The sequence below is a fragment of the Zootoca vivipara genome, chromosome 4 (genome assembly GCF_963506605.1).
Source record: "Zootoca vivipara chromosome 4, rZooViv1.1, whole genome shotgun sequence".
Classification (NCBI taxonomy): domain Eukaryota; kingdom Metazoa; phylum Chordata; class Lepidosauria; order Squamata; family Lacertidae; genus Zootoca; species Zootoca vivipara.
The window spans coordinates 46,372,716-46,399,058 of NC_083279.1; the positions used below are offsets into that span (position 1 = coordinate 46,372,716).

At 41.2% G+C, this 26,343-nt stretch overlaps 1 protein-coding gene across 1 annotated transcript in view; it reads right to left on the reverse strand.

Moving 5' to 3' along the window:
- Nucleotides 1–318: 318 nt before the first annotated feature.
- The window catches only part of EFHC2 (EF-hand domain containing 2), a 53,583-nt gene continuing 27,558 nt past the window's right edge, over nt 319–26,343 (reverse strand). Inside the window, exons 6-15 of the mRNA XM_035116174.2 lie at nt 25,671–25,781; nt 25,241–25,379; nt 20,388–20,553; nt 18,593–18,735; nt 14,506–14,702; nt 13,278–13,411; nt 10,733–10,930; nt 9,109–9,201; nt 2,337–2,442; nt 319–634 (exon numbers count right to left, since the gene is read on the reverse strand). Coding sequence (XP_034972065.1) covers nt 536–634; nt 2,337–2,442; nt 9,109–9,201; nt 10,733–10,930; nt 13,278–13,411; nt 14,506–14,702; nt 18,593–18,735; nt 20,388–20,553; nt 25,241–25,379; nt 25,671–25,781 — 1,386 coding nt within the window. The 3' untranslated portion in view covers nt 319–535. The remainder of the gene's footprint in view (nt 635–2,336; nt 2,443–9,108; nt 9,202–10,732; nt 10,931–13,277; nt 13,412–14,505; nt 14,703–18,592; nt 18,736–20,387; nt 20,554–25,240; nt 25,380–25,670; nt 25,782–26,343) is intronic.

The window sequence follows — 26,343 nt, forward strand, 5'->3', positions numbered from 1 at the left end:
GTCCGTATCTTTTCCAAGTTGCATAAAAGGCAAGAGTTTTGCCAGGCACATCTTTTCTGAGTGAAGATATGCAGTGATGGGAGGCTGGTCAAATTGTTTATTCTATACAGCTTTTAAAGGGTCAGGAGTCATGTCAGGGTCTGGATCAGCATGGCCACTATCCTCAAGCAACTTGTAAGAAAACAGAAGGACAGCAAAGTCTGGCTGTGTGCATGTGGTGCTGGGGGACATGGTCCTTAGCTAGAAACTTCACAAAAACACTTGGAAACTCCTGAGTTACCCAGTGCTCGTTGCACATATAACAACTGAGAGTGAAGGTAAATTTAAATGATTTTAATTGTGAAAGTGCATGTACAGTACAGTCTATTGAAGTTTGAAAGGATTACAAAAGTATCTAAATTATATTTCTACAATAAAGTAAAAAAATCAAACTTACATTGCCCCAAAAATCTACAACTGTGATTCTTTTATTTAAAAAAGCATGTACAGTAAGTCTCCAGAGAAAGGAAGTCGCAACATTTATCTGCAAGAGGTGCTAACATTCTTCATTACCAAAGAGATCCACCATGAGAGGTAAGTATTGAATCTTCTTCACTGGAAGGGCCGGTGGTTCCCCTCTCCATTCATCTTCACACTAAAAATAATGGAATAAGTGGTCAAGACACATTTAGGGCTGACATGGAAAGCAACCAGAAATGGCACAAAACACAATGAAGCAGCGCTGCCCTCATTTCCGTCCACAACTCGTTCAACAAACGGAACTATGTTATTAGATCAACATTAACAAGAATATGTTAATGTTTCTAGAACATGACAAATGGCCTTAAACTAGAGGTGGAGACAAGGAAAAACCTCAGCAGCAGTAACACTCACCTGGGGAATGCAAAATCGCTCTAATTAGCCTTAATTTGAGGAAAGTCACAACAGGAGACTAGCAAAATCTTAGAGGCTACTCTGAAGGTGGGACTGAATATTGATTCCCATGCCCAACCATCAAAATACACCACCACAAGAATCCACTGGTTACGTGCAACTAGTGAGGAGCTTGCTCTCCTCAGCCCACCTTGTAATCAACTTGGGTTTCCATACTTTCTTAGAGAACCTGCAGGAAAAGCTTGAGCTTTCCATGAGGTTTCCGAGAAAACTCAGAAAGACCAAAGCCAAAGAAGCTCTCCCCAGTGCTTCTTCCCTCCATGCTTTCCTAAAACTTACCATGATAAAAGGGTGCTGGTGCGAAAAACAGCTGAGCTCAGCAGTGGCAGAAGCCTCATCTTTAAACCAGACCTGGATGTGCATAATTTCCCAGTGCCTCACAGAAAACTCCCCTTTCCCAGGCAGCGTATAATGCTCGAGAGGCATGACCCGGGCCCGTCTTAAGGATGAGGTCTCTGTTGCTCCAGAAGCTCCCTGCACTATCTCTCTTTCCATTTGAGAATCAGTGCTATAAAAACAGAATACATTCATATACTCCACTAACAATATAATATGACCCAGTTGACAGTTTGATGGCTGTCAGGGATGGGAGAAGACCTCATCTTTAAACCAGGCTTTGGAATTTTGGGACATAAATTGTTTAGTTTTTGCTAGAGATTAAGCTAGCTGGGGAATAGTGATCTTCAGTACAGCATTCTTGGAGAAGGTATTAGGGCAGTAAACGGCATCTATGAAGCCATGGGACCCGCGAGGAGAAGATTTATTTCCTGGGACCTGTTAGCTTAGAAACTGGTAGACAGATTAAATAAAACTCTCTGGATTCAGTTAGTCAATGAGAGCGCAGCATGAGGTTTCTGTGTGTCAGATATAATCATCAAGCACTCCAGAAATACTCAATCCTAAATCACAAGTGAGATGAAGATATAATGGATAAAGTTCAAAAATCCAACAGGGGGATTCAAATTCCATTCCTTCCTTTAGTTTCCCTCAGGACTCCTTTTCATTAAAATGTACTCATCAAAATTATCTTCAGCGATTTAAACAATTAAAAATGGGGGGGGGGTAGTACACCAAAAATACTTTGAGGCAAACTGGCCATAGATTTTTTACTTTCAATCCAGATGCCATGCAACAGCAGGAAATAGGTTGGAAATTTGATGTACCAAGGCACCTAACATGTGGCTTATGCCTCATTAGAAGAATTTCAACCTCAACAGTCAGAATATGAATATAAGCATAGTGAAGTTTCAGAATCTACAAAATGTTTTGGATGTTTAGTTCTCATTCATTACTAAGTACATTTTTAATTATTTGACTGCAATATTTTTTTTGACTCCTTTGAAAGCTACAGTAGGAGGTTCTTGTTTGTGCAGGTCCATTAGTCTGAAATACTTTTGGCTTACCTGTAAAGGTATCAAGACGGTTTGGAAAACTGGAATTGGATGATCTCTCCAGTTGAGCCCATCGACTAGTTTCTTATAATTTACTTGCTCTTTGCAATCTTCACACCTAAAATCAGATTGGGAATGCACATATTCAGTAAGTGACTGGCTATTACTTTGCTTAACACAGCAATGACTTTTCATCCTTTACCTAGAAATGATCTTTTTAAACCCATAAGAACTAAATGGACATGAATTCATGATGTGTGTGTGTGCAGAGGGGGGAAACATACCCTTTGTCACTCATTAACAGCCATTCCCTTGACGAAAGGTGGTAGGGCCAGTGGGGGTCTAGCATGTTTCATCTCCGCTCAGTTGAATGCAACTGCAACAGCCATGATTCCATGGAACCTGTTTGCAACTGCTGTCTTGGTTATAGTTTTGAAAATATGTTTAATGCTGACTAACGTCTACATACCACCTTGTAAAAACAAAACCTACTGTGAATACTAAATGCACAGAACTAGAGAATTATATAGAATCCCTGGAATCCCAATATCCTACAGTATTTAGCATTGCAGGAGATTTTAATGCACGTATGGGAGCCAACGATGTAAATTTGTACACCCATTACAATCAGATTCTGGAACCAGATATCTACTTAGCCGGAGTACCTCCCTTATTCAGGGCTTTGTTTAGCCCAAGTTGTAGGCGGATAGACTTGCTAATTTTTAACAGTATGACAGAGGGAGATAGCCCTGGGGAATATGCCCACTTTACAAAGCATGAAGGCAGTGTTACAGATTATATTGTGATCTCGCGACTTGCATATAAGTTTGTCATGGAGTTTGAGGTGGGCCCTTATCCCTCCAATATATAATATTTTTATATAAAACATTGTTTAAAAATTATTTTATGGTGATTTATTACAATAGTTAACTATTTCTGCTTTTTACCTCAAATGCAATGCATGAAATATATTTATTATTATTCCAATTATTATTATTATTATTATTATTATTATTATTATTATTATTATTAGAATTTATATACCGCCCTATGCCCAGAGGTCTCAAGCTGGTTCACATAAAAGGATCACAGTATATAAAATTAAAATAAAACCAATAACCCAATAATACCCCCCAAAAGAGCCACATTTTAAAAGGGTATGGGATGTTGATCAGGTCAACCAAAGGCCTGGCTAAAAAGGAACGTTTTTGCCTGACGCCTAAATGTGTATAATGAAGACGCCATGCAACCTTCCCTGGGGAGAGCATTCCACAGATGGGGAGCCACTGCAGAGGAGGCCCGTTCCTGTGTTGCCACCCTCCAGACCTCTCGAGGAGGAGGCACACGAAGGAGGGCCTCAGAAGATGATCTCAGGGTCCGGGTAGGTTCATATGGAAGGAGGCGGAACCTTACCACTGTGGGAGTACCAAATGAAAATTCCAAAAGAAGTGGGAGTGCCAAATGAAAATGTTTAGGTGAGTCTAGTTTGAGCAACCTGCTGTTATAAGAATTAACAAATGATGTAGAATAAAGGAAAATTAAACTGTTCATTTATTTTGATTTCATATGCTTGGAGTAGACACTGAATTATATCTAGAATTATCCTATGAAAGAAGGATGAACACCTGGTTTGAACTGGTGTTCATGTTCCCTTCTCCTCTGTCTGGGAGGGTACTCAGTGAGGAGGGATGTGGCAGGAGTATTCTCTTAATGTTGTGCTGGCCTGCTTATGTTTGCTTTTTCTTCCCCAGGCAATTCATGCCTTGATGCTACTATCAGCTAGCACAATTTAATGGCAGGGAGGTCGTGGTCCCTGTAGCTCCCATGGTTTATCTATCATAAGGGAATATTTCTTATAGGCTGATTCCTATGGGGCTCATTTCTGAATTTAGAAGCTGAATTCCATGAGGTCTGACCGTCCTATGTGAAAATTATAAAAACCTTTGTTTATCTGCAGTATGCAACTGGTTTAGGGATGGTAATTATGTCCCTGTGTTTGCTTGCTGATGGGGAATTTGGACAATTGCCACAAATATGTTTTACATTATTATTTTTTCTTCTGGTTTGGGACAAGTAATCACTTATCACATAAAAATATTGAACCACTAAATAGCCAGAATTTTAGAGATTATATCCAAAATCCTGGATAATAATTATTCCCAATCCCTTATGTTTAAATAGCAAACACACCCAATAAAAGTCAACAGGCATTAAACCTGATTTACACTTCAGACTAAGAATAAAGTGTATTCTTTCACTAAGCTCTATGGCCCTTGTAATATATTTTGTGTGCGGTTTTTTTACAGTTACTACTACAAGCTTTCATCACAAAAGTATCTTTTGGGAAAACACTAGATGGCTACACTATGCTAACCTCCTGCAATTTTATTAATAGGTTTTTGCCATTCTCTGCTCACAGTATGATTCTTTTGGCTGGCTTGGAAAAGACCAAGGAAAAATGGAAGAGCTACACGGTTCTAAGGAAGAAACGCTTGCAATGCATGCACAGTGTCTAATGAAAAACTTCAGAACTCAGAAAGGGATTTCTGGTGGTTAAGCAGAAGTAATGGCCCAATGGCCTGAAAAAACCTTGTTCTTCTCAAATTGCTACCTTTCTCCAGCCTCTGTCCCACAGTCCACCTGTCTCCATTTTCCAGACCCTTCTCGCCTTCCATTTCCTAATCATCACCCCAAAATTAATCAGTCAGTCCAAGTTAACCTGGCTACCTGGATCTCAGAAGCAGAATCTATTACGCAAAGCAGCCATATGCAGATTTGCTTAATTTGTGTCATAGGTTTTTGAAGAGAAGGCAATTTTTGGATACATATATACCCAATTGTTTATTATTTTCCACCGGAGGGTATGCCCTCCCACCAGAGGTCAAAGAGATGAACAACTACCTGTCATTTAGAAAACATCTGAAGGCAGCCCTGTTTAGGGAAGTTTTTAATGTGTGACTTTTTAATGTATTTTAATCTTGTTGGAAGCCGCCCAGGGCGGCTGGGGAAACCCAGCCGGATGGGCGGAGTACAAATAATAAATTATGATTATGATTATTATATTTATTTATTTATTTATTTATTAAAAAACAAAAACAGAAGGCAGTATTTTTGACCCTATGTTTCTCTTAACTACATTAAATTGTTGCTCCATGCATGCCTTTCCAAACAGAACTCCAGATTACCCCTTCTGTTAACTTCACGTGCTTTTGCATGCCCATCAAGTTTCTTCTTCTCCACCCACACTTCCTTTCCTCGTAACTGATTTGCAATATGATCTATACATGTCTACTCAGAAGTATGTCTAACTACGTTCAATGGGATTTGCTCCCAGAAAAGTAGCAATCTAGCTGCTGGGTTCTGAACCTAAGTTTCTGAGCACTCTTCAAAGGAAACTCCCCACAACACACTTCAATAGTCTAGACCAGGCATCCCCAAACTGCGGTCCTCCAGGTGTTTTGGCCTACAACTCCCATGATCCCTAGCTAACAGGGAAGATGGGAATTGTAGTTCAAAACATCTGGAGGGCTGAGGTTTGGGGATGTCTGGTCTAGAGAGAAGGTTATTAGAGCATAGGTAACTGTGGCCAGGCTCGCTCTGTGCAGAATGGGGTTGTGCCTAAGAGACAGCATAAAAATATTTGAAATAAGTGAAATGAGGAGGGGAGAACAAAAGCAGCCATGGGCCACAGGGACCAGTTGGGCCTCTAGTGTCAAAGCTACCTCAAACTGTACCTCCTGGCTGTGTTCCTAATCTTTCACAGGAAATGCAGCCCCTTGAAGATGAGGTTGAACACAAGTTATCTACCTCCTTTTTCACTGTTCCTATCAAAGCCTGAGTTGTGTGTTAATGTGCTTGTGGAAAAAAAACAGTGCATGCTTTTTTCTAACCCTGTAAAACTAGTACTGTATAACTCAAGAAATAGCTGGGGACATGCTCCAGTTTTCAAATTTGTTGGATCAAGTTTTCAAAGAATATTCTAACAAGTGTGGCACAGCAACATGGGAAACTATTCAAGCCCTTAGCCTTCGTTGCTATCAAATAACCACAGCAAATTCAATTAATATCTGTATTTTAGATAAGTAATGCATTCCTTTGGCCCATTTCATATTTTGCGATATGAAACCCTGTAGTTTATTTTCAGATTAATACACTGATTCTAAACACACTGTTCAGAGAAAGTTAGGATGGGCTTCACTTTCAGATAACTGGTGCAATTTAGTTCACTTCATTAAATACATTTAGGATCAGGGTACACATCACAAATAGTTTCATATTATTCTTCCATGGTTTATAGATAAAAAGGCCCCATCTTTAATACTTACTGCATTTATCACAAGTGATAGAACATAACTCTCTTTTCTGGTTGCATCTATTTAATTACTGCTTTCCAGAAGTAGGAGAGAATTCTTCATTTCACTCCTGGATTCTAGCTGTCCCAGAACAACTTTTGGCAGTTCAGGTTAGTGGGAGTTCTAAAAATGAATTATTTTACTCCCTTTGACTAATGCTCATGAGCAGGTGTCAGAAATGATGAATGTGCAGCAAATTGCAAAAGTCATCCATCTGCCTACCGCAGGGAACTCCCTGAAAAGCTCTTGTTTTATGGAGGCACCAGATTTTTTAATAACTGTGCCTTATTTTTATTAGGCATTTCAGAAAAGAGGGATAAGACAAAGGGTTACCTACTGCTGTCCTATGACGGGCCACAAAGAGCTTTAAAAGGTGAGGAATCATTTCACGTTCTGAGAGGTTTCACTTTTAACAATGCAATACAAGGCAAGTCTGGCATTATACCATATTGTCTTTTAATTCAATATCAAAGCCCTTAGCAAAACAGGAGGTAGGGGGAGGGGTTGTTTGGTAAGGAGGAAGTGACCTGAGCAAGAAGCCTCATAGCTCCTGAGAGCTCAAGATGGGTTAGTTGGGAGGAGGGAAATCTGGGCATCTCAAGGGATGACAACTTGGGTGGCCTTGGGCCAAAAGACGGCATGCTTCTCCACCAGTGTACTGCTTTGACCCTTCCTTACACAGAGGCTTCCCTTGTGAGTTTCACAGCACATCTTGAGAAACCCATGCCAAAACACAGTAAAACTGCAGGTTCATTCTCCCCCACCTCAATGCAAATATGGGAGCTATAAACCTTGTAATGTTCCTAAAGTTACACGTTAAAGCAATAACCCTACACTCTCATTTTGCAAGCAGGTTGCTCAGTAGAATAGATGCCCAGCGGAACTCTGACATCTGTGCCGTGTCGTTTTCAATCTGTGCAGCCGCACACATCAGTAACAAAGGCCCTTCTTTTCATTGAACGTTGTCAGATTCAGACCGCATTTGCAATCTGTGTATTATATATATATTTAAACCGCCATTATTGAAACAGCACAGTTCCTAAACAATAACCCAGGCTGTTTTGGCATCTCTAAGACATTGAATCAAGAGTGCAATGTACACACACACAGCTCATGTGATCCACCTTGTTAATAAAAAGTTAAGAAGGGATGCACAGAAAGGTTGTTTGCAATGAAGGCAAAAATGAAACTCTCGTGAATATGTGAAGCCATCAACGGGGAGAAGCACGACTTGGGAAACTACTGACAGCTTGTCATTTTATACAAGTCAGGCTAAAGATTCTGGTGACAATTTGAAGGTAGGGACTGCTGTTTGATGTGAGTACACTCATCTCATTTTCACCTCAGATAAACAGGTTTTCCAGGTTTTCCCAACTGTTTCAAAAGTTTGCAACAAGAGGCAATTCCCTCTGTATTCCCCAACAGCCTCAGATGGAGAGAGAAGGCTTTTTGCTTCAGCCTGAGTGAGCTTCTCCTCAATCCCTAGTCATGTAGGAATGCTTTGAAGTTGCACCAGGCATGCCTCCTCCTCAGCTGTCTCATTCAACCCTTTGACATAGGGGTGAGGAACCTATTGGCCCACCAGCAGGGCCAATTTGGCCCACAACGCCATTTTCCCCAAACCACACCCATCTGTTAATCAGCTGACATGACTCTGATGGGTGGGTGACATCAGCTGATGGGGGACTGGGGTTCAATAACATATTACTGGTGCGTGCAGCCAAAGCATCAGGATTTAACACCCCGCCCACTCAGCAGCTGATGAGAGAACTGGCAAGCACAGCCCACACAGAATTGCACCCTACTCCCCCTCAGATGAGTGGGTGGTGGGTTAAATCTGGCTAAGAGCCTAGCAGAGAGCAAGACTGAAGTCACTATTCATCAGCTGGTGAACAGAGAGTTCAATCCTGTTGGGTGCTGCTTCACCAGTGTTTGTCCCCAGCAGGAAACAGGCTGGTGAAGTTGACTTCACAAGCCAACTCTTGACAGATGGGCAGGGCCACCCAGCTAGCTGTCACCTGATGTCACCATGATGTCAGGTGATTGGCTGGTGGGTGGCCCTGCCCACCTGTCAAAGCTGGACTTCAGGAGAGAGGTAGAAAAGGTAAAGATCTGGACTGACTGCTCCTTGCAGCAGGCTCCCTTTTGCAGTATAGTTGGAATTTTAAGAGGGAACAGCACATTTCACTTGTTGGACCCAACGAAAGCTGCTTTTGGGAACCCTGCACGATTGTTGAGGCACCCCTTGTTCTACTTCTGGATATCAGCAAATCCAGCCGCAGCAGTCAGACAAAAGAAAGGTATGCTCCGGGAGGCTATGCCTCCTTCAAACCATCCTCAACTTGCTTAAAAACTAACTGTTCCTGGTTTCCAGCATTCCTGACTCAACACACCATTTACATAAATTCATATAATCTTAGATTGAGACTTACGCAGTCAATATTGCTCGCAAAAGATCGTCTGCTACCGGTAGCCTGAAGGACTTGCATATAGTCCTGCACTTGTCGCTGGCCAGCAGTCCGCATCTGCACAAACAGAAATGTTTCTCATGGAATTCAATTTTTTTAAATGGAAATGGAAAAATGGAAAATGCCTGGTTTAAGAGGTGTCAATATCTGCATTTAAAAAATAGTAACCTGAAAAAGATGGTGGAAAAGCTTTTGGAAAGCAAAGCTCCTTAAAATGCAGTCCAGTGACTGTTCCTTGCCTTCAAGCTGCTCCATTGTGTGGAGCTTTGAGTATCAGGGAAGGCTAATACTCGTGCCTACATATTAGGGTCAAGGGCTGCAGCTCAGAAGTAGGACATCTGCTTTGGCTGCAGAAGGCCCCAGGACACTCCCCAATGCCTCCAGATCCTGTTCAAACTCCCCAAAAGCCATTGCCAGCCTGTATAGACAATAAAAAGCTAGATGGGCCATTAGTCTGACTTCCTGTTCCTTTTTCCTGAGCCACCAGCTAACCCAGGCATCCCCAAACTGCGGCCCTCCAGATGTTTTGGCCTAATCCCAAACTCCCATGATCCCTAGCTAACAGGACCAGTGGTTGGGGAAGATGGGAATTGTAGTCCAAAAAATCTGGAGGGCCGAAGTTTGGGGATGCCTGAGCTAACCTGTCCATCTCAGTGCTTCTGCCAGGGCCCTCCCCCTCATGCACCCTCAAGAGAAGGATTGCAGCTCTCTGGCTCTTCTGATCAGCTGCTTGGCAAATGAGAGAAATGTAAAAGAAGAAACCACCACTAGGCACCAGGCTTGTCTGTCCACCCAAATGACACCTACCTCACCCCCCAGAAATCCCGCTTGCTGAAGCACTTTGCCTCCAGGATGCTAAAATGTGCTGAAGGCCAGTGAGAGACAGATTGATATATTCTCTTCCAAACCTGGAGCTTTGAATTAACAAATTGCAGACCAAAATAATTAAGTCAATGGGATTTAAAAAATTGTTTCCCTGTAGGTAATCAGATTCAGACCATAACACCGACACTGGATTCTCAGAGCAGCAAAAAGGACAAGCCCTGCCAGACAAAGAAGGGAGGCAAAGAAGATACACTGGGCCTTTTCAAAATGCTGCAAAGGACTTTGAAACAGACATCACAGTTTGCCTATGTTCAATGTAAGGGAAGAAGCAAAGCTCTCCGATCACTTAAAGCAGAAGGACACTCCCAAACCACCATAGGCAAAGCAAAGGACTTTAAGGCTACGATCCAAAGCAGAGGAAGTACTGAACTTACTTCCAAGTAAATGTGATTAGGATCAGAGTGTGATTCTCACTCATTTCAATGGAAAAATCAACACGAACATAGATGACCTTCCTCACTAGGTGAGGCCACCACATTTCCAGGAGGGGCTTCATTGATAGAAAAATCAGCTATTTCATGGAAACATCTGCATCTAGCTGCCTACAAGCCATTAGCATCAGAAATGTAGAAGCTGAATAAGAACTGTTTTGAATGTTCAGAAGTTGTATCCTACTCACAACATAGACCTTCTGTAAATATAACTTCCCTGTTACCGTCTTGCACCCTTTAAGTACTTAGCTATGTACACAGTCATTCCTTACTTGCTCCGGTCGTTGTACGCAAGCACTGCCAAGAGTTGACCAAAATTCTCAAAGCTATATTTCTTAAGTTGTTCCTGGGCCACTGCTAGAAGATAGGTGGTATCTATTTCATTCTTATCTCTCAAGCTATAGTATCGCCCAAGGGTCATAATTTCATGTTCTGATAAATTTCTATCTGAGATATTCAACAGCAAATTTCTGAGGAAGAAAAAAATAGTATATTATAATTGCTTGCATGAAGTGCACCTGAAAAGAGCAACAAATATATACAGCATTTTCTGAAGTGGCCGTGCGTTAATACAAAACTGTGTTGGCACAAAACATACCACTAATTTTTAACTAGCATCTACATTAAATCATATTTTTGTTGAGCTTCAACACAATGAAATGGAATGGAAATTTAAAAATGAAATGGAAAAATACAGGCATACATCATTTTATTTGTATGCTGCCTTTCCATAGTTAAAACCATGCTCAAGGCGACTTACGACATGAAAAAGACATAATTACAAAAATATCAAAGGTAGTCATAAGCAATAAATGAAACACATCGAAAAGTACACAACCAAATTGAACAATTTCCACATAAATCGTAAGATCTAAAAATAAAGATCTAAACAATTAATATCAATAACAGCAACAACCCCTCTAGCAAAAAAAATTCCCTAAACAATACCCCAACTCCAAAATGTAACTGTGCTAATAATTGTGCTTTTTGCAGCTGTTTTATCTACTCATCCAGCATAAACACTTTTTTGAATAGCAGCATGTAGAAATAATGATTAATTCATATAACATGGAAACAAATATATTAATTTTCCAAACCCCCCCTCCCAAAAAAAAAACCTTCTTCAAAAGCCGTTATATTTAGGTGATGCACAATCTACTGATTTGGTAACAATATTATTATTTTTTGTTATTTTTCTTTTGCTGTCCAGTGTGTTCTGAAGTGGCTTTGCATTAAGAACAAAAAGTAAACTCAATCTGTGTCAAGGCAGCAAGATTTTCTTAAAGCTATCATGTTGTTCAAAGAGATGTATGGATGCTTGCTCAGAATCTGTAAGACTTTTCCTGATAGAAGAAATTCTCAGAAATATAGAACCTCAATATGTGCATGGTACTTTGCCGTTTGATTTTCATTTCAATACAAAGACACAACAATCATGCACATTACTTTAAACATCTAAATTGAGTCCCTGGATATGATTTTAAAAAACCCATCTGTGCTTACAACACAGTGCCCAGTTATAAAATATGTTTGTAGAAAATGGATCAAACCAGGCCATTAAAACATAATGCCAAATCATCAACCGGCGTTACGAGAACAAAATTTGGGATTGCACTTTAGCTTTCAAGGAAATAACAAACAAATCATCCGCTTCCAGGCTAGATGCAAAATAAGATAAGGGGGGGGGGAGCACAGTAACTGGAAGCTTCAGAGCAGAGTATAATTTTTGCATATTTTCTGCCCGGATGAAGATGACCTAGAAGTGGAGTTTGAGGGTCCTAGTTTAAACATTTCCACTGTTTCAGGCCAGTGTCCTGCAAATCACAGATTTGCAGGAAAATACCTTTAATTAAAAGACAAGGAGAAAGTGAAAAGAAATGAAGAAAACATTTGTTTGTGTTTCCACGGGGAGGTTTCGTGTTTACTTTGACAATGTTTCTGCACAGATCTGTAACTGTTGCACGTATCAAGAAAAACGCAAACATGTATGCATGTTTAGTGACAATTAAATGCGTTCGGTGGCATTTATGTAAGTGTGCATAGACTGCAGCCTTAAGGATTCAAATGACAGAAATTGTCATATAATGAATGAACAGGACTGGAAATCAGAAATAGAATGTAGAAACAATAAAGTGGGTTTGTCATGTGTTTCAGTTTTGCACTCGTCAGTGAGGCTTTTGTGTAAATTCCAACAAGAGCCTTAGGAACAGAGTGAGGTGCGCATGCCAGCAACCAAAGTCAGGTATGTGGACCTAGGCTTGTTACCTCACACCTCTTTTTTAAAAATGGATCTCAGGCAGCTGGAAAACCTTCTGTCTGAATCTTTAGAGAGCAGCTCTAAATCAGAGTGGGAAACGCTGATGAACTGGATGGTCCAAAAGTGTGACTCAGTGTAAGGCAGATTCACACGTCTGAGGCAGTATACACACCTTACATTTAAAGCACATCAGCCCTCCCCATAGACTACTGGGAACTGTAGTTTATTAAATGTGCAGGAGGTGGGGTGAAAATGTACTTTAAGTGTAGGGTGTGTAAGCAGCCTGTGTCTATTCGTTGCACCTATCATTTATAGCAACGAGACTGCCAAAATTCCACACAATATGTCCATCCTACCAAAAGATACAAATTCAGGTCAGAACAAGACTCCATAGGTAATCCACAGGTACCACTGCTAAGGACCTGTTTGTGCTCTGTGTAATAGAGAAAGCCAATATCCAACATCCTAGTAGATTTTCTCTCTCTATTATTGATGATAGGAACCTCACAGAAGATACCGTAAACTTAAACTGCCTTTTGTCAAGGCTTTCAGAGTCTTACCTAAATTCATCATAATCAATAGTGGTGGTGTGTTGAGGATCAGCAGCTGCAAAAATCTGCTTAATCTCTCTTGATCGAGGTTCTCCTATCGCCTTCAGTTTGTCCAAAACTACGCAGATATTGGCCACAGGATACTGTAAAGAAAGGGTCCAGGTGAGAATAACGGAACATATATTTAATACATACAAAGTACTTATGCACAGCAGCTTGAAAACTACAGTAGCGAGTTATTCATATCCTTTATGACAAACACATGCATTAGTTGCATTATATTTGCATTATTTTTAAAACACCAGCAATGAATCCCAAAGTAGCTTTTATTAAAAGTTTGCAAAGTGATGCCAAGTTCAAGCTGAGAAAATCAGTGCCAGTCAAAGGCATTGTGCTGCATAAGATGTGGCATCCCCTCCACATACAGAAGCCAATTGGATTTGTTGCAGAATCTTACTTCAGCGCCGAAAATGGAACAGCATTCACCATTTGGGGATCTTGCACAACAAATCAGAACAAATATTCAATAAATAGTGGTTGGCATCTAATCTCCCTGTAAACTTTGCTCAAGCACATCAGGATGAACGTTCAATAGCAGGTTGTCTGGAAGTGACCCTAATGCAACTTTATTGAAACATGGTTATTTCATTGGAATATGTTACGTAGTTACCCATAACATACGACTTTTAAAAAATAGTGCCCCTAGCGCTGTACTATCTTTTTCAGGATCCTAATTTTATCCCTATTTGGTTGTTCTTTCTCCCAAGGGCTCTTGCACAACTCCTTTGCGGAGAAGGAACCATAACAACTATCAGATGTTCTTATGGATTTTGTTTGGTTAGCTTCAACTCCTTTATCTTTTGCACGGGAAAATTAACTGGTACAGTGCAGACTGTATCAGCAGTTCTCTTTTTTTTTGCTTTTGCTGATTTATTCTTCCAGGAACAAAGGCGGGATTAGGACATTATGAAAGTCAATCTGCGAGCCTGAATCATCAGGCACAAAGTGCACTCCATGACATTTACCAAAGACATTATTTGGTATGTATCTCGCAGAGAACAGGTTGAGAACATGGACCCGTTTTTCTCACCGGGTCGTTTTCAAATGAGACAACGGTGGCTCTGTGTTGATCTTGGGGGTGAATAAACAGTGGTTTTCAGAGCCACCATTATTTAAGCAAGATAATAAAACTCCATATGCTTTAAAGGCCAAATAAGGATTGGAAAGCACAGCTTGCCTCATTTGCATGTTTCTCCATGTAGTTGAAAGCATACTCATCAGCATCCACCAAAAGAAAGACGTGTCCATGGAAACACACTTTAGCTCCGACATACAGATCCTTTGCTGTGTAGTACTCAGACAGCTCAGCCTTATATTGCTCTTGCCCAGGCTTCTTAATACGACCTCTTTCCAGGAATTTCCCACCAACTATCCCTGTAACAAGAGAACAATAAATAACAAGTTGTATATTTCAGAAAGAAACCAAAGAAACTGCACCCTCAAATTTCCCAGCAGCCAACTGGCCATACCACAATATTTATTTCCACCTTTAAATGCAGATTCCTTGATATGGCCATTTCAGTGTCTGACAACAGAGTTCCTCATCCTTCCTCCCACCCACAACAGCTAAGTTTCTCCTGTGGGTTGGGAATGGTGTGGGATGCAGTGCAGGAGCCTGCCAGGGAGGAAGATGAATGTGACCCACTGATTCCAATGGGTTGGATTCCACGTTATGTTAACTTAAGGAATTCCTGGAAGTAGGGGAATGGGAAACTTTCCTTCCATCAATTTCCTTAAGTTATCTTATCATCCAAGCCTAGGGTGATTCCCATCAGTCTCCCACACACCATCACACATTGTTCAGGAGTGGATCTCCGGCCCTCAGGAGAGGTTTTTCAAGGGGCTCCTGTGGCTGAAAGGAGATGGAAAACTTTCCATGCATAAACTTCCCTGAGTTAGTTTATCCTAGAATCCAAGTCATTGAAATCAATGAGAAAAGTTAGTTATCCCTGACCTTTGGGCGATGCAGGCTGGGCTGATGAAAGCTCAGCTGAATAACATGTGCAGGTACCACCTGGTCAACCCCAGATTTACTTAGTACTTTTATATTCTGCCATTTTCCATTGTGGAATGGAAGTCTTTATGCTCTCAGGGAGTCCACTATCCAGGCACCAACCCAACCAGAGACCCTCTTAGCTTCAACTAAGTGGCTGCTGTAGCATGTACCCTTAGATCATTCCCATGGACATATAATACTTTGGGCTGAACAAGCAGTACATGAACTCTGGTATGCCTGTGGTTCATTTCCTGCTTATATCTGCATTCCCAACCAAAAGCCCCAAAGCATGCATTAGGCATCATAAAATGTTTCATACGGTATGTATTATTTGGTGATATAAGTGTCGTAAAAACGGATGGGCAATACAATGAAATGCCATTTAGAGTCCAAATTATAAGTAAATGCAGAACCTGTAATGCTTTGTTCAACCTGAGTTTGGTTCAGAAACCTTTCTTTCACAATAAAATTGAAAAGGTGAAAAATCCATTAAGGTAAAATTCAGGATCTGACTTAAGCCTGTAAAAGCATGAAAATTTAAGAGTCAAGAATAGAAGCCAGGTCACAACAGCTTCCTCCCATCTAGTTACTGATACATATAAGACCATCGGTTTGAGCAGACAGCTGCATTATCTAGTCAACAAAAGCTTTTAATGCCATTATTGGTTCTGGGTTTCTTCACTTAAAGACATTTACTTTCTAGGAACTATAAAATAATTTTTGCAATGAAAAAATATGTGGAAAAATAAAACCAATTATTCAGAAGGTACTGACAAAGACAGCACAGCCCAAACTTCTCTCTCTCTCTCTCTTACTTTCTTTCTTTCTCTCTCTCTCCCTTTAGTGTAAGGATCTGGGAGGTTGGAGAAGGCGCAGTATTTTGTTTTCAGAAATACAGCACAACACAAAGTGTACCATCTTGTTTACCCGAGCACAAACAGCACCTAGGAAAGAGTCCCTGCCACTTCCTCTTGTTGCAATTCCCCAGAATGATGGAGTACACCAGACCCAACCTTCTTGTATGAATTTTGAGGGTGATGATAAACAAGTCTGTCCCAATTCCTATCACCGCTAGCTGAAGAAAGAATGGCTACTAGTCTTACCAGCTGTATCACAGATGGGGAATTTGTGGCCTTCCATATGTTGGTCTTGAACTCCCATCATCCCCAACCAATGGCCATGCTGCCTGGGGCTGATGGGAGTTGGAGTCCAATGACATCTGGAGGGGCACTGGCTTCCAATCCCCAGGCTATCCGATGGCAGTAAATGTATCTGAACACCAACTGCTGGGAATCACAAGTTGGGGAGAGAAGTGTTGTGTTCAGGTCCCACTTTCAGGCCTTCCTAGAAGGATCTGGTCAGCCAAGCACAGAGAAGTCTTAAAAAATCCAGAAGCCAGCTCACACATCCCTTAGGATTGCCATTTTCATTGCCAATGGAGCCTTCACCCTAGCCTTCACACACCAGCAAACTACCCAACCTATTGGCAAGTCTCCCAACCCGCTGGCAGTACCCCCATCCCGAAAGATATGCACAACTGCCTCTGGGGCAACAGGGGCAACAAAATGCACCAGATAATTATCACAAACACTGGGAGAGAAAAGGGTATAATCCCCTTCCATTACCCCTGCCCCACCCACCAACAATGAACCATCATCCAAATCTAACAGACTCTACCACCTGCGATCCATTTAGGTCTGGGAATTGCAGCTGCATTGCGTAATCTCCTTTTAAAAGCTAAACTGCATTAAATTCTCAGACCTCCAATACATTACTGAAGCATCAGGAAAGTGCACCTAAATTTGCTTTTCCCTCCCCGCCCCTACCCCCAATACATCGTACTGCATGTTAAATGCCCATACAAAATCAAGCACTCTTTTGCTACCATGGAAAATGGTGGATTTCCGTTTAGACATCTCAATCCAGTTATGCAGTTTATGACCAGAGACAGCAATAGCTTTTATTGGTGATTAACACCTGAATCAGAACAAATGGGGGGGGCTGACCATATTGGAGGAGGCAGCTACCATACCACCCAGATACTAACCAGCCAGAGGACATGCAGCCTCTGAGGTCGTGATTTTACATAGCCTTGTATTTAAGGATTTGCCTGGTAGCCATAGGACAGGGATCAGCAAATGTTTTCAGCAGGGGGCTGGTCCACTGTCCCTCAGACCTTGTGGGGGGCCGGACTATATTTTGGAGGGAAAAAATGAACGAATTCCTATGCCCCTCAAATAACCCAGAAATGCATTTTAAATAAAAGCACACATTCAACTCATGTAAATACACCAGGCAGGCCCCACAAATAACCCAGAGATGCATTTTAAATAAAAGGACACATTCTACTCATGTAAAAACACAGAGATTCCCAGACCATCCATGGGACGGATTTAGAAGGCGATTGAGCCAGTTCTGGCCCCCGGGCCTTAGTTTGCCATAGGATCTCTCCCCATCATAGAAACGCCCTCCTTTCTTCCTCTGCTAGCCCCCAACAGACTAGCAAAACATTATTCTGCAGGGCAGGGACTTTTGTGGACTTGTAGACGAGACTGAATAGCAACCTATGTGTCCGGGGCATACAAACACGCTACAACAATTTGGTATTTTAGAAATAAGCAAATGTTTAAAGATTCCTGCACATTCAAGTCTTCACCCTCAGAGGAGTTTGGCCAGCCACTGCATCTCTGCATGATCCATTGTTACGCTGGCACCAAGTTTTTCCAATCCAGCTTTGCTAGGGGTAGGTAATCCTGGGATGGTGCCACCATTTCTAATGCAACAGGTTTGCCTGCCCTCAAATGAGTGTGCCTTGTGTGTCCCTGCACGAGTCACTGTTCTGCAGGCACTCTCTGAACTGTAGTTCATGAAAAACATGGAGGCTGATGTTTCTGTGAGCAAGCCGATTTTGCTTACTGACACTAAAAATGAAGCCTTTTCCCAGGCATTTGAGCAAAGGGTACTTCAGGTGTCCCGTCCCACCCCAACCCCCACCCCCACAAATGAAAGCATGGGAAGTAAAGACACCTTTACACTATCAATGGCACAGCCCCACAGCACCTTGGGAAATGCAAGCCTGGAGCAACTCTTTGCACAGAAGCAAAGTTCAATCCTGGAAGATGAACAGTGTCTTTCTCACAAAGTTATTTCTTGCATTTATTTCCACCCAATTGACGAAGGTTATGATCCTTTAAAATAAATAAATAAATAAATAAGGCCCTTTGCCCGTTTTACTAGAAATACCTGGAACTTAATCTGCCTCTCTCACCTGTATTTCGCTGGGGAGGCTCAAACACTTGGATGGTGTCATCACTCAGATAATAAGAAACAATGAACTTCCGGTCTTTGTCAATGGGATCAGTAGTAATAAATTGTGCAAGAAATCGCAGTATATTACTTTCGAGGCCTTGCCTGTAATAGCAGAAGAGGCACAAATTCAAGATTTGTCTCCTTTTCCTTTACATGGAGAAGTCCTGCCATTTGTTCAGTAAAACGAATAAAAAGTTAACAGTCTTCGGTCAACTTTTACATCAGTTTGAGCCACTGAGAAGATTGTCATTACCCATGCCCAGGTTTTGCCTTTAACGAGTTTGGTTTTTGTGTTTCCAAACACATTTTTGTTTGGGGGTGGGGCGGAATAACCAACCTAAGCTTAAGTAGTAGTAAAAAATCAGAAGCTGTTTACATTCTAAAAATTGTTTACTCTGTGAGGTATCCGATTAAAAAAGCAGCATACAATTTTACAAACTAAAGCAATAAATTGTAAATGGCACTCCAATAACAATGTATTCTATAACACACCAGACAAAAAACACATGATTTTATGGATCTGGAGTTACTTGGCAGGACACGACTGTACAGAATGCTTACTTGCAGGCCCAGGTCGCACACTACCCCCCTCCTCCGCTTAGGTGAGCTACCAGTCAAGGAGACCATACAGTTGAATGGGATCAAATCAGGCCACAACTTTCAGATGAAGTAGTTTTGCATAGGCATTGGATAAGCATTTGTTTCTGGGCTGCCTATTGGAAATGACATCAGGTTCAACCCGGCAGCAGGGATTCCTATGACTTACATCAAATAGGGGGATCCCTGCCTCTAAGAGTGCTGAGGCCAAGCCCCCAGTCTGGGCAAATGGTCAGAAGCAACTCCATCATGGATCCCTTTAACGGGATACCCTATTTCTGGAGGGGAAGGTGAGGGTACAAGCCCCCCTCCAACCAAGGCTGAAAATCCCCCAGAGGTCTTGCGCTGAGCTTGAGCTAACAAAGCCCGGCAATTGTGATCCCAGAAAGAAGAGCTGGGCTGGTGTGAGCTATTTTAAATCCCTCGGGAGTGGGCCTGAGGGAAGCCTGATTGTTCCCGAGAGCCTGCCCCCCGAGACCCCAGCCCTCTGCACCACTGGCCAATTCGGCAGACTGATGCAGAACAGGATTTCAAGCCGGCAGTGGGAGCCGAAGCTCGTGCTCCGACAGGGATCAGACCCCGACGCTCAGACCTGCATCATCAATAGGAGGGGAGGCGCAAAGCCGCCGTGCCACCAAAAAGGGGGTATGCAGACATGCCTGGGCTCTCTCTCCACCATTCTACTAATAAAAATTCCCAAGCAAACCATAGTAACACAGAAGCACTGATTCCAAAAAAAGTTTAACAAAACCCAGAATCCCTTACAAAACTGATAAAGCATCACTAGGCAGCACAACATGTGATTAGACAGTGGAAACAGGAAAAGTAAATGGGAAAACAAAGGAAGGAGAGGATAGCATCCCTCCCCCATTACATACTGGACACCAGTGTGTCACTATTGTAGTTCTTGTTGTCTCTTTCAGAGCTAAGCCTTTGAGATTAATGAAAACAGACATGTACCGGTATGGCAGGAACTCAGACTCTAAATTCTGAAAATCTATTGTCTGCTTGGCACATTAGAATTATGAATATTACAAAGCCCATTTGTAAAATCGGTTTACATAAAACGTTTAATGGTAATTTCCCTCCCCCTCTCACTTTCCATTTCAGGAATCGAGGGGAGGGGTAGGTTCCAAATATTGCTTTTGCTCAGATACCTGTCTTTTTCCATGAATTTCTTGAAGTCTTTTTGGGGTGGTTTGGGAAGCAAGCCCGAGCAGGAGCAAAGAGAGTCCTCTTCAGAGCCAAATCCATGATACGGTGGAAACTTTCTTTCTACTTTCGGAGGAGGTGGCGCCTTGTACGGGATTGGAGTAAAGTCCTCTGTAACACAAAATTGGCAACTGACAATTTAAAGTTCAGTTCCTGAATATGTTAAGAATGGCTCTGCATTTCAAGATATGAGGTCTCAATCTAAGGAAACAAAATTGTTCTCCCCTTTTGGCAGATATATTACTGAAGAATAATGTGTGCATTTTAGAAAAGCAAATGTTTCTCCTAAACAGGAAAGCCCAATTTTGAAAATATTTTTCAAGTTGTTTCCTCTGGGAGCATACTGTGATTGATATTTTTCTCTGCTTTCTGTCAACTTCTCTCTATGGATGGGAAAAGCCAAAATGTTTCCGTGAACCTTGGGAGACTGCCAACAAACAAAAGTCCTTCTTATCTTTGCAATGGGCTCAGCCTTTTCAAACCTGTCTTTTCCACTCTCTGTTCTTTTCTTAAATGCTGCCTTAATCCCGGTGAATTTATCTGCACTCATCTCATAAACATAATTTACTCGTCGACATCATTACCATAGTCAACAATGTGCAACTTGCATGGGAGCACCCAACCTTTTACATAGTGACAGCCGGGTTAAATAAAACTATTTGGGGGTTAAGCCAATTCATTTCCATTGAGTTCACTTGGTTTATATCAGTACATTTTTGCTGTTTAAAAATAATAATCATGGACAGACATCCACACATGGCGGTTGAAAAACAAACAAACAACCAGATCTGAGAAGGATGTGTGTGCAGAATTAGAAAGTAATGGTGGGCATGTGTCCTTTGAGAAGAAAGAAATGTAGCGTCTTCCAATGTATGGGCAGCCTGGTGCATCTGGGTTTCAGGGCTTGCATAACAAATAAGACTCTGATTACAATCTCTCTTGCATACCAACAGTGCCATCTAGTGCAATGCTAGCAGATGCACTAAGGAGAACTTGCATGTTGAAATGGCGTCCCAAAAGAGGCCAAAAAGCGGATGGGCTGGGGAACTGCTTGCTTTCCTCCTACCGGGCAGTTCACAGACTACACTGGCTTCAGTCTGAGATCAACAGGAATATATTGTTCAATGGGCCCTGAATAAGAGAAGCTGCTTCCCTCCCCCAGGAACATTTTGCCACTTGGGTTGCTCAGGTGGTGGGTAGTGACAAAAGCCTTCCCCAAAAGCAGCTGTAGATTGCCTTCAGCTGAAGGATGCCAGGTAGAAACACCGAGGCAATGTTAGAGACAAGGAGGTATAAACCCTAGCAAAAGTCAACAATCTTTTAGTACCACCTATCTGAATTATTTAGGGTGATGCTTAAATCTCCAACTGCATTCAATGATGATTAAAAGGGTTGAACTTTAACAGGATGAATCTGCTATTTTCATTTCTCTGTCTTATGTGCAGTTTGCCCACACTTCCACATCAGTTTATGCTTTTTTTAAATTCCCCAAACTTCATATGCATTTTAGTGAATATTTCTCCTAATATAGAGATGCATAAAATCATGCACGGTGTGGTTACAGAGACAGATTTTCTCCCTCACTCATAATATTAGAACTCGTGGGCAGTGGAAATTTAGTGTTGGAAGATTCAGAGCAGATATCATGAGGTACTTATTTACACTTGTTGGCATCCATCTGTCTCAAAAGACAATGCAGTGCACCTCCAGGGGCGAAGTCAAACCGCTGGAGTAGCAAAGCACCCACTGCAGCTGCAGAGACCAGTAACTCATAACTGTTGCCTCCCACATAGTTTTTGCTGCACTGAAGTTATCTCTCTGGGGCACAAGCCTGTGCAGTATGTATGGAGGTCTGGGGCTGCCCAGATGACAAGACTGATGTGGTCCAGTATTCCATCTGCTTCCTCACCTAAGTAATCAATGTTGAAATTTATGTCAATCTGATCCTGAAATAATTGCTGGGTTTATTTATGTAAATAATTTACCACACATAGATAGGAGCAATCTAGGGAAAAGTAATTTATACTGCATAAGAAAAACTGCATTATATGCAGATTTAAGTGTTTTTACTTGGAAGTAAGTTCAATTGATTTAAATGAGACTTACATTCAAGGAATTATGTTTAGAACTGTAGTTCCAATCAGCAATATATTCAGAAACTGATTAGGGGTGAAGTCAGTAGAGAAATAAATATTATTTTACTCAAACTATAAAGTTATCCTGACATTTTCTAAAGTAATGAAAATATAACAGCAAATGACAACAGAAATGCCAGTAGATTTAGTGCAATCTGTGATAATTAGGATTTCACAATAGTACAATCAACTTGTTATTTTCTCTAAGCAGTGATGTTTTTAAAAGAATGTGACAGAGAACAGCTTTAAAAAGATTAGTTAATATATATCTCTGTGCTGAACACATCTGTCGTCTTTTGGTGAGTGGAGAAATTTTCATTTTTGAACTCAAGTAATTTCTTGTCAGAGAGATAATGCATGGCATTTTGCCAAAAAAAACAAAGCAAAACTTCCAATATATCCATCACACGCAAATATATAAACATTGGCTTTAAAAGATTACTCCAATTTATAGTGCATTAAAAATAGAGTTGTTGGGAAATTATGCCTCGAGGGGAATCCACGCAGCCCCGGATTTTGTGGGGAAATGTAATAACATCTGCCTAGAGTTCAGTTGTGTTTGAGAGGTTTTCCCTGTCACCTGGAATTCACTAGAACCCTCTAATCATGAGGGTGCCTAGGAAGCTGCCTTACGCTATTTGCAATCTAGCATAGTATTGTCTTCTTTGACTGGCAAAGGACTTTCCCATCGCCTTCTAACTGACCTTTTAACTAGAGATGACAGAGGTTAAACCTGGAACCTTCCGCATGCATACCAGGTGCTCTACAACTAAGCTATGGCCCCTTCCCATAGCCCCGTGGTGGGCTGATAATGTAATCAGCTATTTACATAATATCTTTTATACCCTGACATAATCTGTCCAGAGGTGAGCACAGCGCAGATTCTGCTCTTCCTCCTGTCCCCAATGAGTTATTTATTTCTTGTTGCATATATTTATGATCTACCCTTCGCCAAAAGGCCCGCCCAGGGCAGGAATGTACACATAGCATTAAAACTAAGTTTTATGTTGTTTCAAAGCTATTGATCAGGGCAGCCCCTATGTGTTTGGTGCGGCCGACAGCAAGTGTGAAGGGCACAGATTGTCCCGCCCGGCACAAGAACTGCTGCCTGCCCATAAAAAGGCTTCATTCAGAACAGAAGTCATAAATATGTAAGCTTGCTCAGATCAGTCACAAATGCCTGGTGTAAAGAGATGGTTGAGAGTAGCAATCAGGTTAGGGAATTGCCAGGGGGGGGGGGATGAAAAAGAGGTCATATATGTACAACTGATCTTCAGAGCAAGAAACTCTGGCCGGTGCTTGTGAGACCAAGAAAGTCCATCTTTCAAGCTCTCTTCTTTCCGCCTGTTACTCTGCTCAAACAAACAGAGCCCTCATGTGAGCTGTTAAAAACTTGGTCACCACAGGAAATAATGTATGAGGTGGCAATGATCCCTAAAACACACAGTCAGTTCAACATAATTAATATTTTCTCCTCAGCATGTTTTAAAAAGCTTTGTTGGTCCGATTTCTCTCTGTGTATGCTATTAGACAATACAGTGCCTCAATACAAGGATTCCAATGAAAGAAATGTAATACCACTGAGTGGAATTCAACTAAGTTTTACACAAAGTAGACCCGCTGAAATGAATGGACATGACCAAGTTAGGTCCATTCATTTCCATATGTCTACTCTGAGTAAAATGTTGTTGAAAACCACCCACTGCTTTTAATGGTTCTGGATAGCATCCTTCTGTTCTAATCTAGCAGTTGGTATCATTAGTAGTAAGACTAGTAAGGCCTTCTCCATCCATTTAAATGGTGGGCCCATATCTGCATTGTACAAGTGAAGCTGTTACATTTGCTGAAGTGACTAAGGCAGCCAAAATTGCAGGAATTCCATTATTCCTTCACTGGGCTTAATCTACCTCTTTGTTTCTTACTACAGTCATACCTCGGGTTAAGTACACGCTTTAGGTTGAGTACTTTCAAGTTAAGTACTCCGCAGACCCGTCTGGAACGGATGAATCCACTTTCCATTACTTTCAATGGGAAAGTTCGCTTCAGGTTAAGTACGCTTCAGGTTAAGTATGGACTTCCAGAACCAATTAATGGGAATGGGTGATGGGCTGATGGGAGTGGTCAGGTGGATATTTTAGTTGCTGTAGATCTCTTAGGTGAGATTCTCTGTCTGTAGAGTTGGAACAGATACGGTTGTAACGTAGGGCCTGGCTGTACCAAACAATCCATCGTATACAGCCAGGCCCTACGTTACATTCCACCTGACCACTCCCATCAGCCCATCACCCATTCCCACCCACCCCCACCACCCTCTGTATATATATAGGGTCTGACACTTCTGTTTCTAGTGTATCTGAAGAAGTGTGCATGCACACGAAAGCTCATACCAAAATATAAACTTAGTTGGTCTTTAAGGTGCTACTGAAGAACATATCTACATTTTGTTTCAATGGGAAAGTTCGCTTCAGGTTAAGTACGGACTTCTGGAACCAATTAAGTACTTAACCTGAGGTACTAATGTATATTGTTTACATAGATTTCAAACCTAAACCTGTCCTAGGAATACAAAACTACTCAAAAAAAGAAGACCCCCCCAAATAGACACCGTACGTTAAATCCACAGTTCAAAATTAGTATATTAAAGTATCAGTACTGTTACTTACGGACTCCATACTTTGTCCTATAATATTCTTTGGTAAATTCATCACAATCGCAGAGAACTATCTTTCTTCCCCAAACATTGATTACTGACCCTATGCTCAGGTCACAGTCTTTATAAAATTCCTGGTGCACTGCTCCTGTCTAGCAATGGGAAGGAAAAATACAAAAATCTATATGAATCTCAAATGAAAACTTTTTTGGAAGTGGAAACTTGGCATGACATAAAAGAGGTGAGTGTAACAAAATGTTTTATTTCACCACTACCACCACCTTCATTCCAACAAATGCTATGATACAGAAACAGAAACATTGGGTTTTGTGGTGTGCATTTTTTAAAAAAAGGAATCTTGCTTGCTTCACATAGCACATACATGGAGATCAGAAGCAAATGAAGTTGCATTCTGTAAAGTATAATTACAGAAACTGGCTTACCTTACGATTGTCCAGAATGTAACGGCCTTTATTTCCTACTAATCCTCCAAACACGTTCAGGACTGTCCGATCTGTGATTGTACCAGGCTGGTACAGTCCTATTGGACCATACTGGGGGCCGGAGGGGGAGAGGAATAGGCTGTTAATATCTGTAACTATCAGGGCAACATAAGAGAATATCCTGCATTACCTGGTATCTGAGGTTCTACAAAATACAAAGAGGCCACCTAATGCTACCTTTCCACCTGGTGTGGCATTGCCTACTCAAGCAGAGGTCTTTTGCATCACCTGCCACTGATACTTTCAGCTGGAGATGCAATAAAGTAACTTGAAAACTTCTGCCTGCAATGCATATACCACTGAGCTAAGTTTAAGGAAGCTTTTAATGTTTAACAGACCATTGTATTTTAATATTTTGTTGGAAGCTGCCCAGAGTGGTGGTGGTATTATTATTATTATTATTATTATTATTATTATTATTATTATTATCTGCACTCTTATTCCATATCACTATTATCTTATTTATTTCCTTATATTTCTATGTATTTCTTATATTTCTATATATTTTTATTTTTATATATTCATATTATACATTATACATAAGATAATATAGAAAATTTCTTATATTTATATTATCTTATTTATTTTCTTACATTTCTGCTTTCTCTTACAA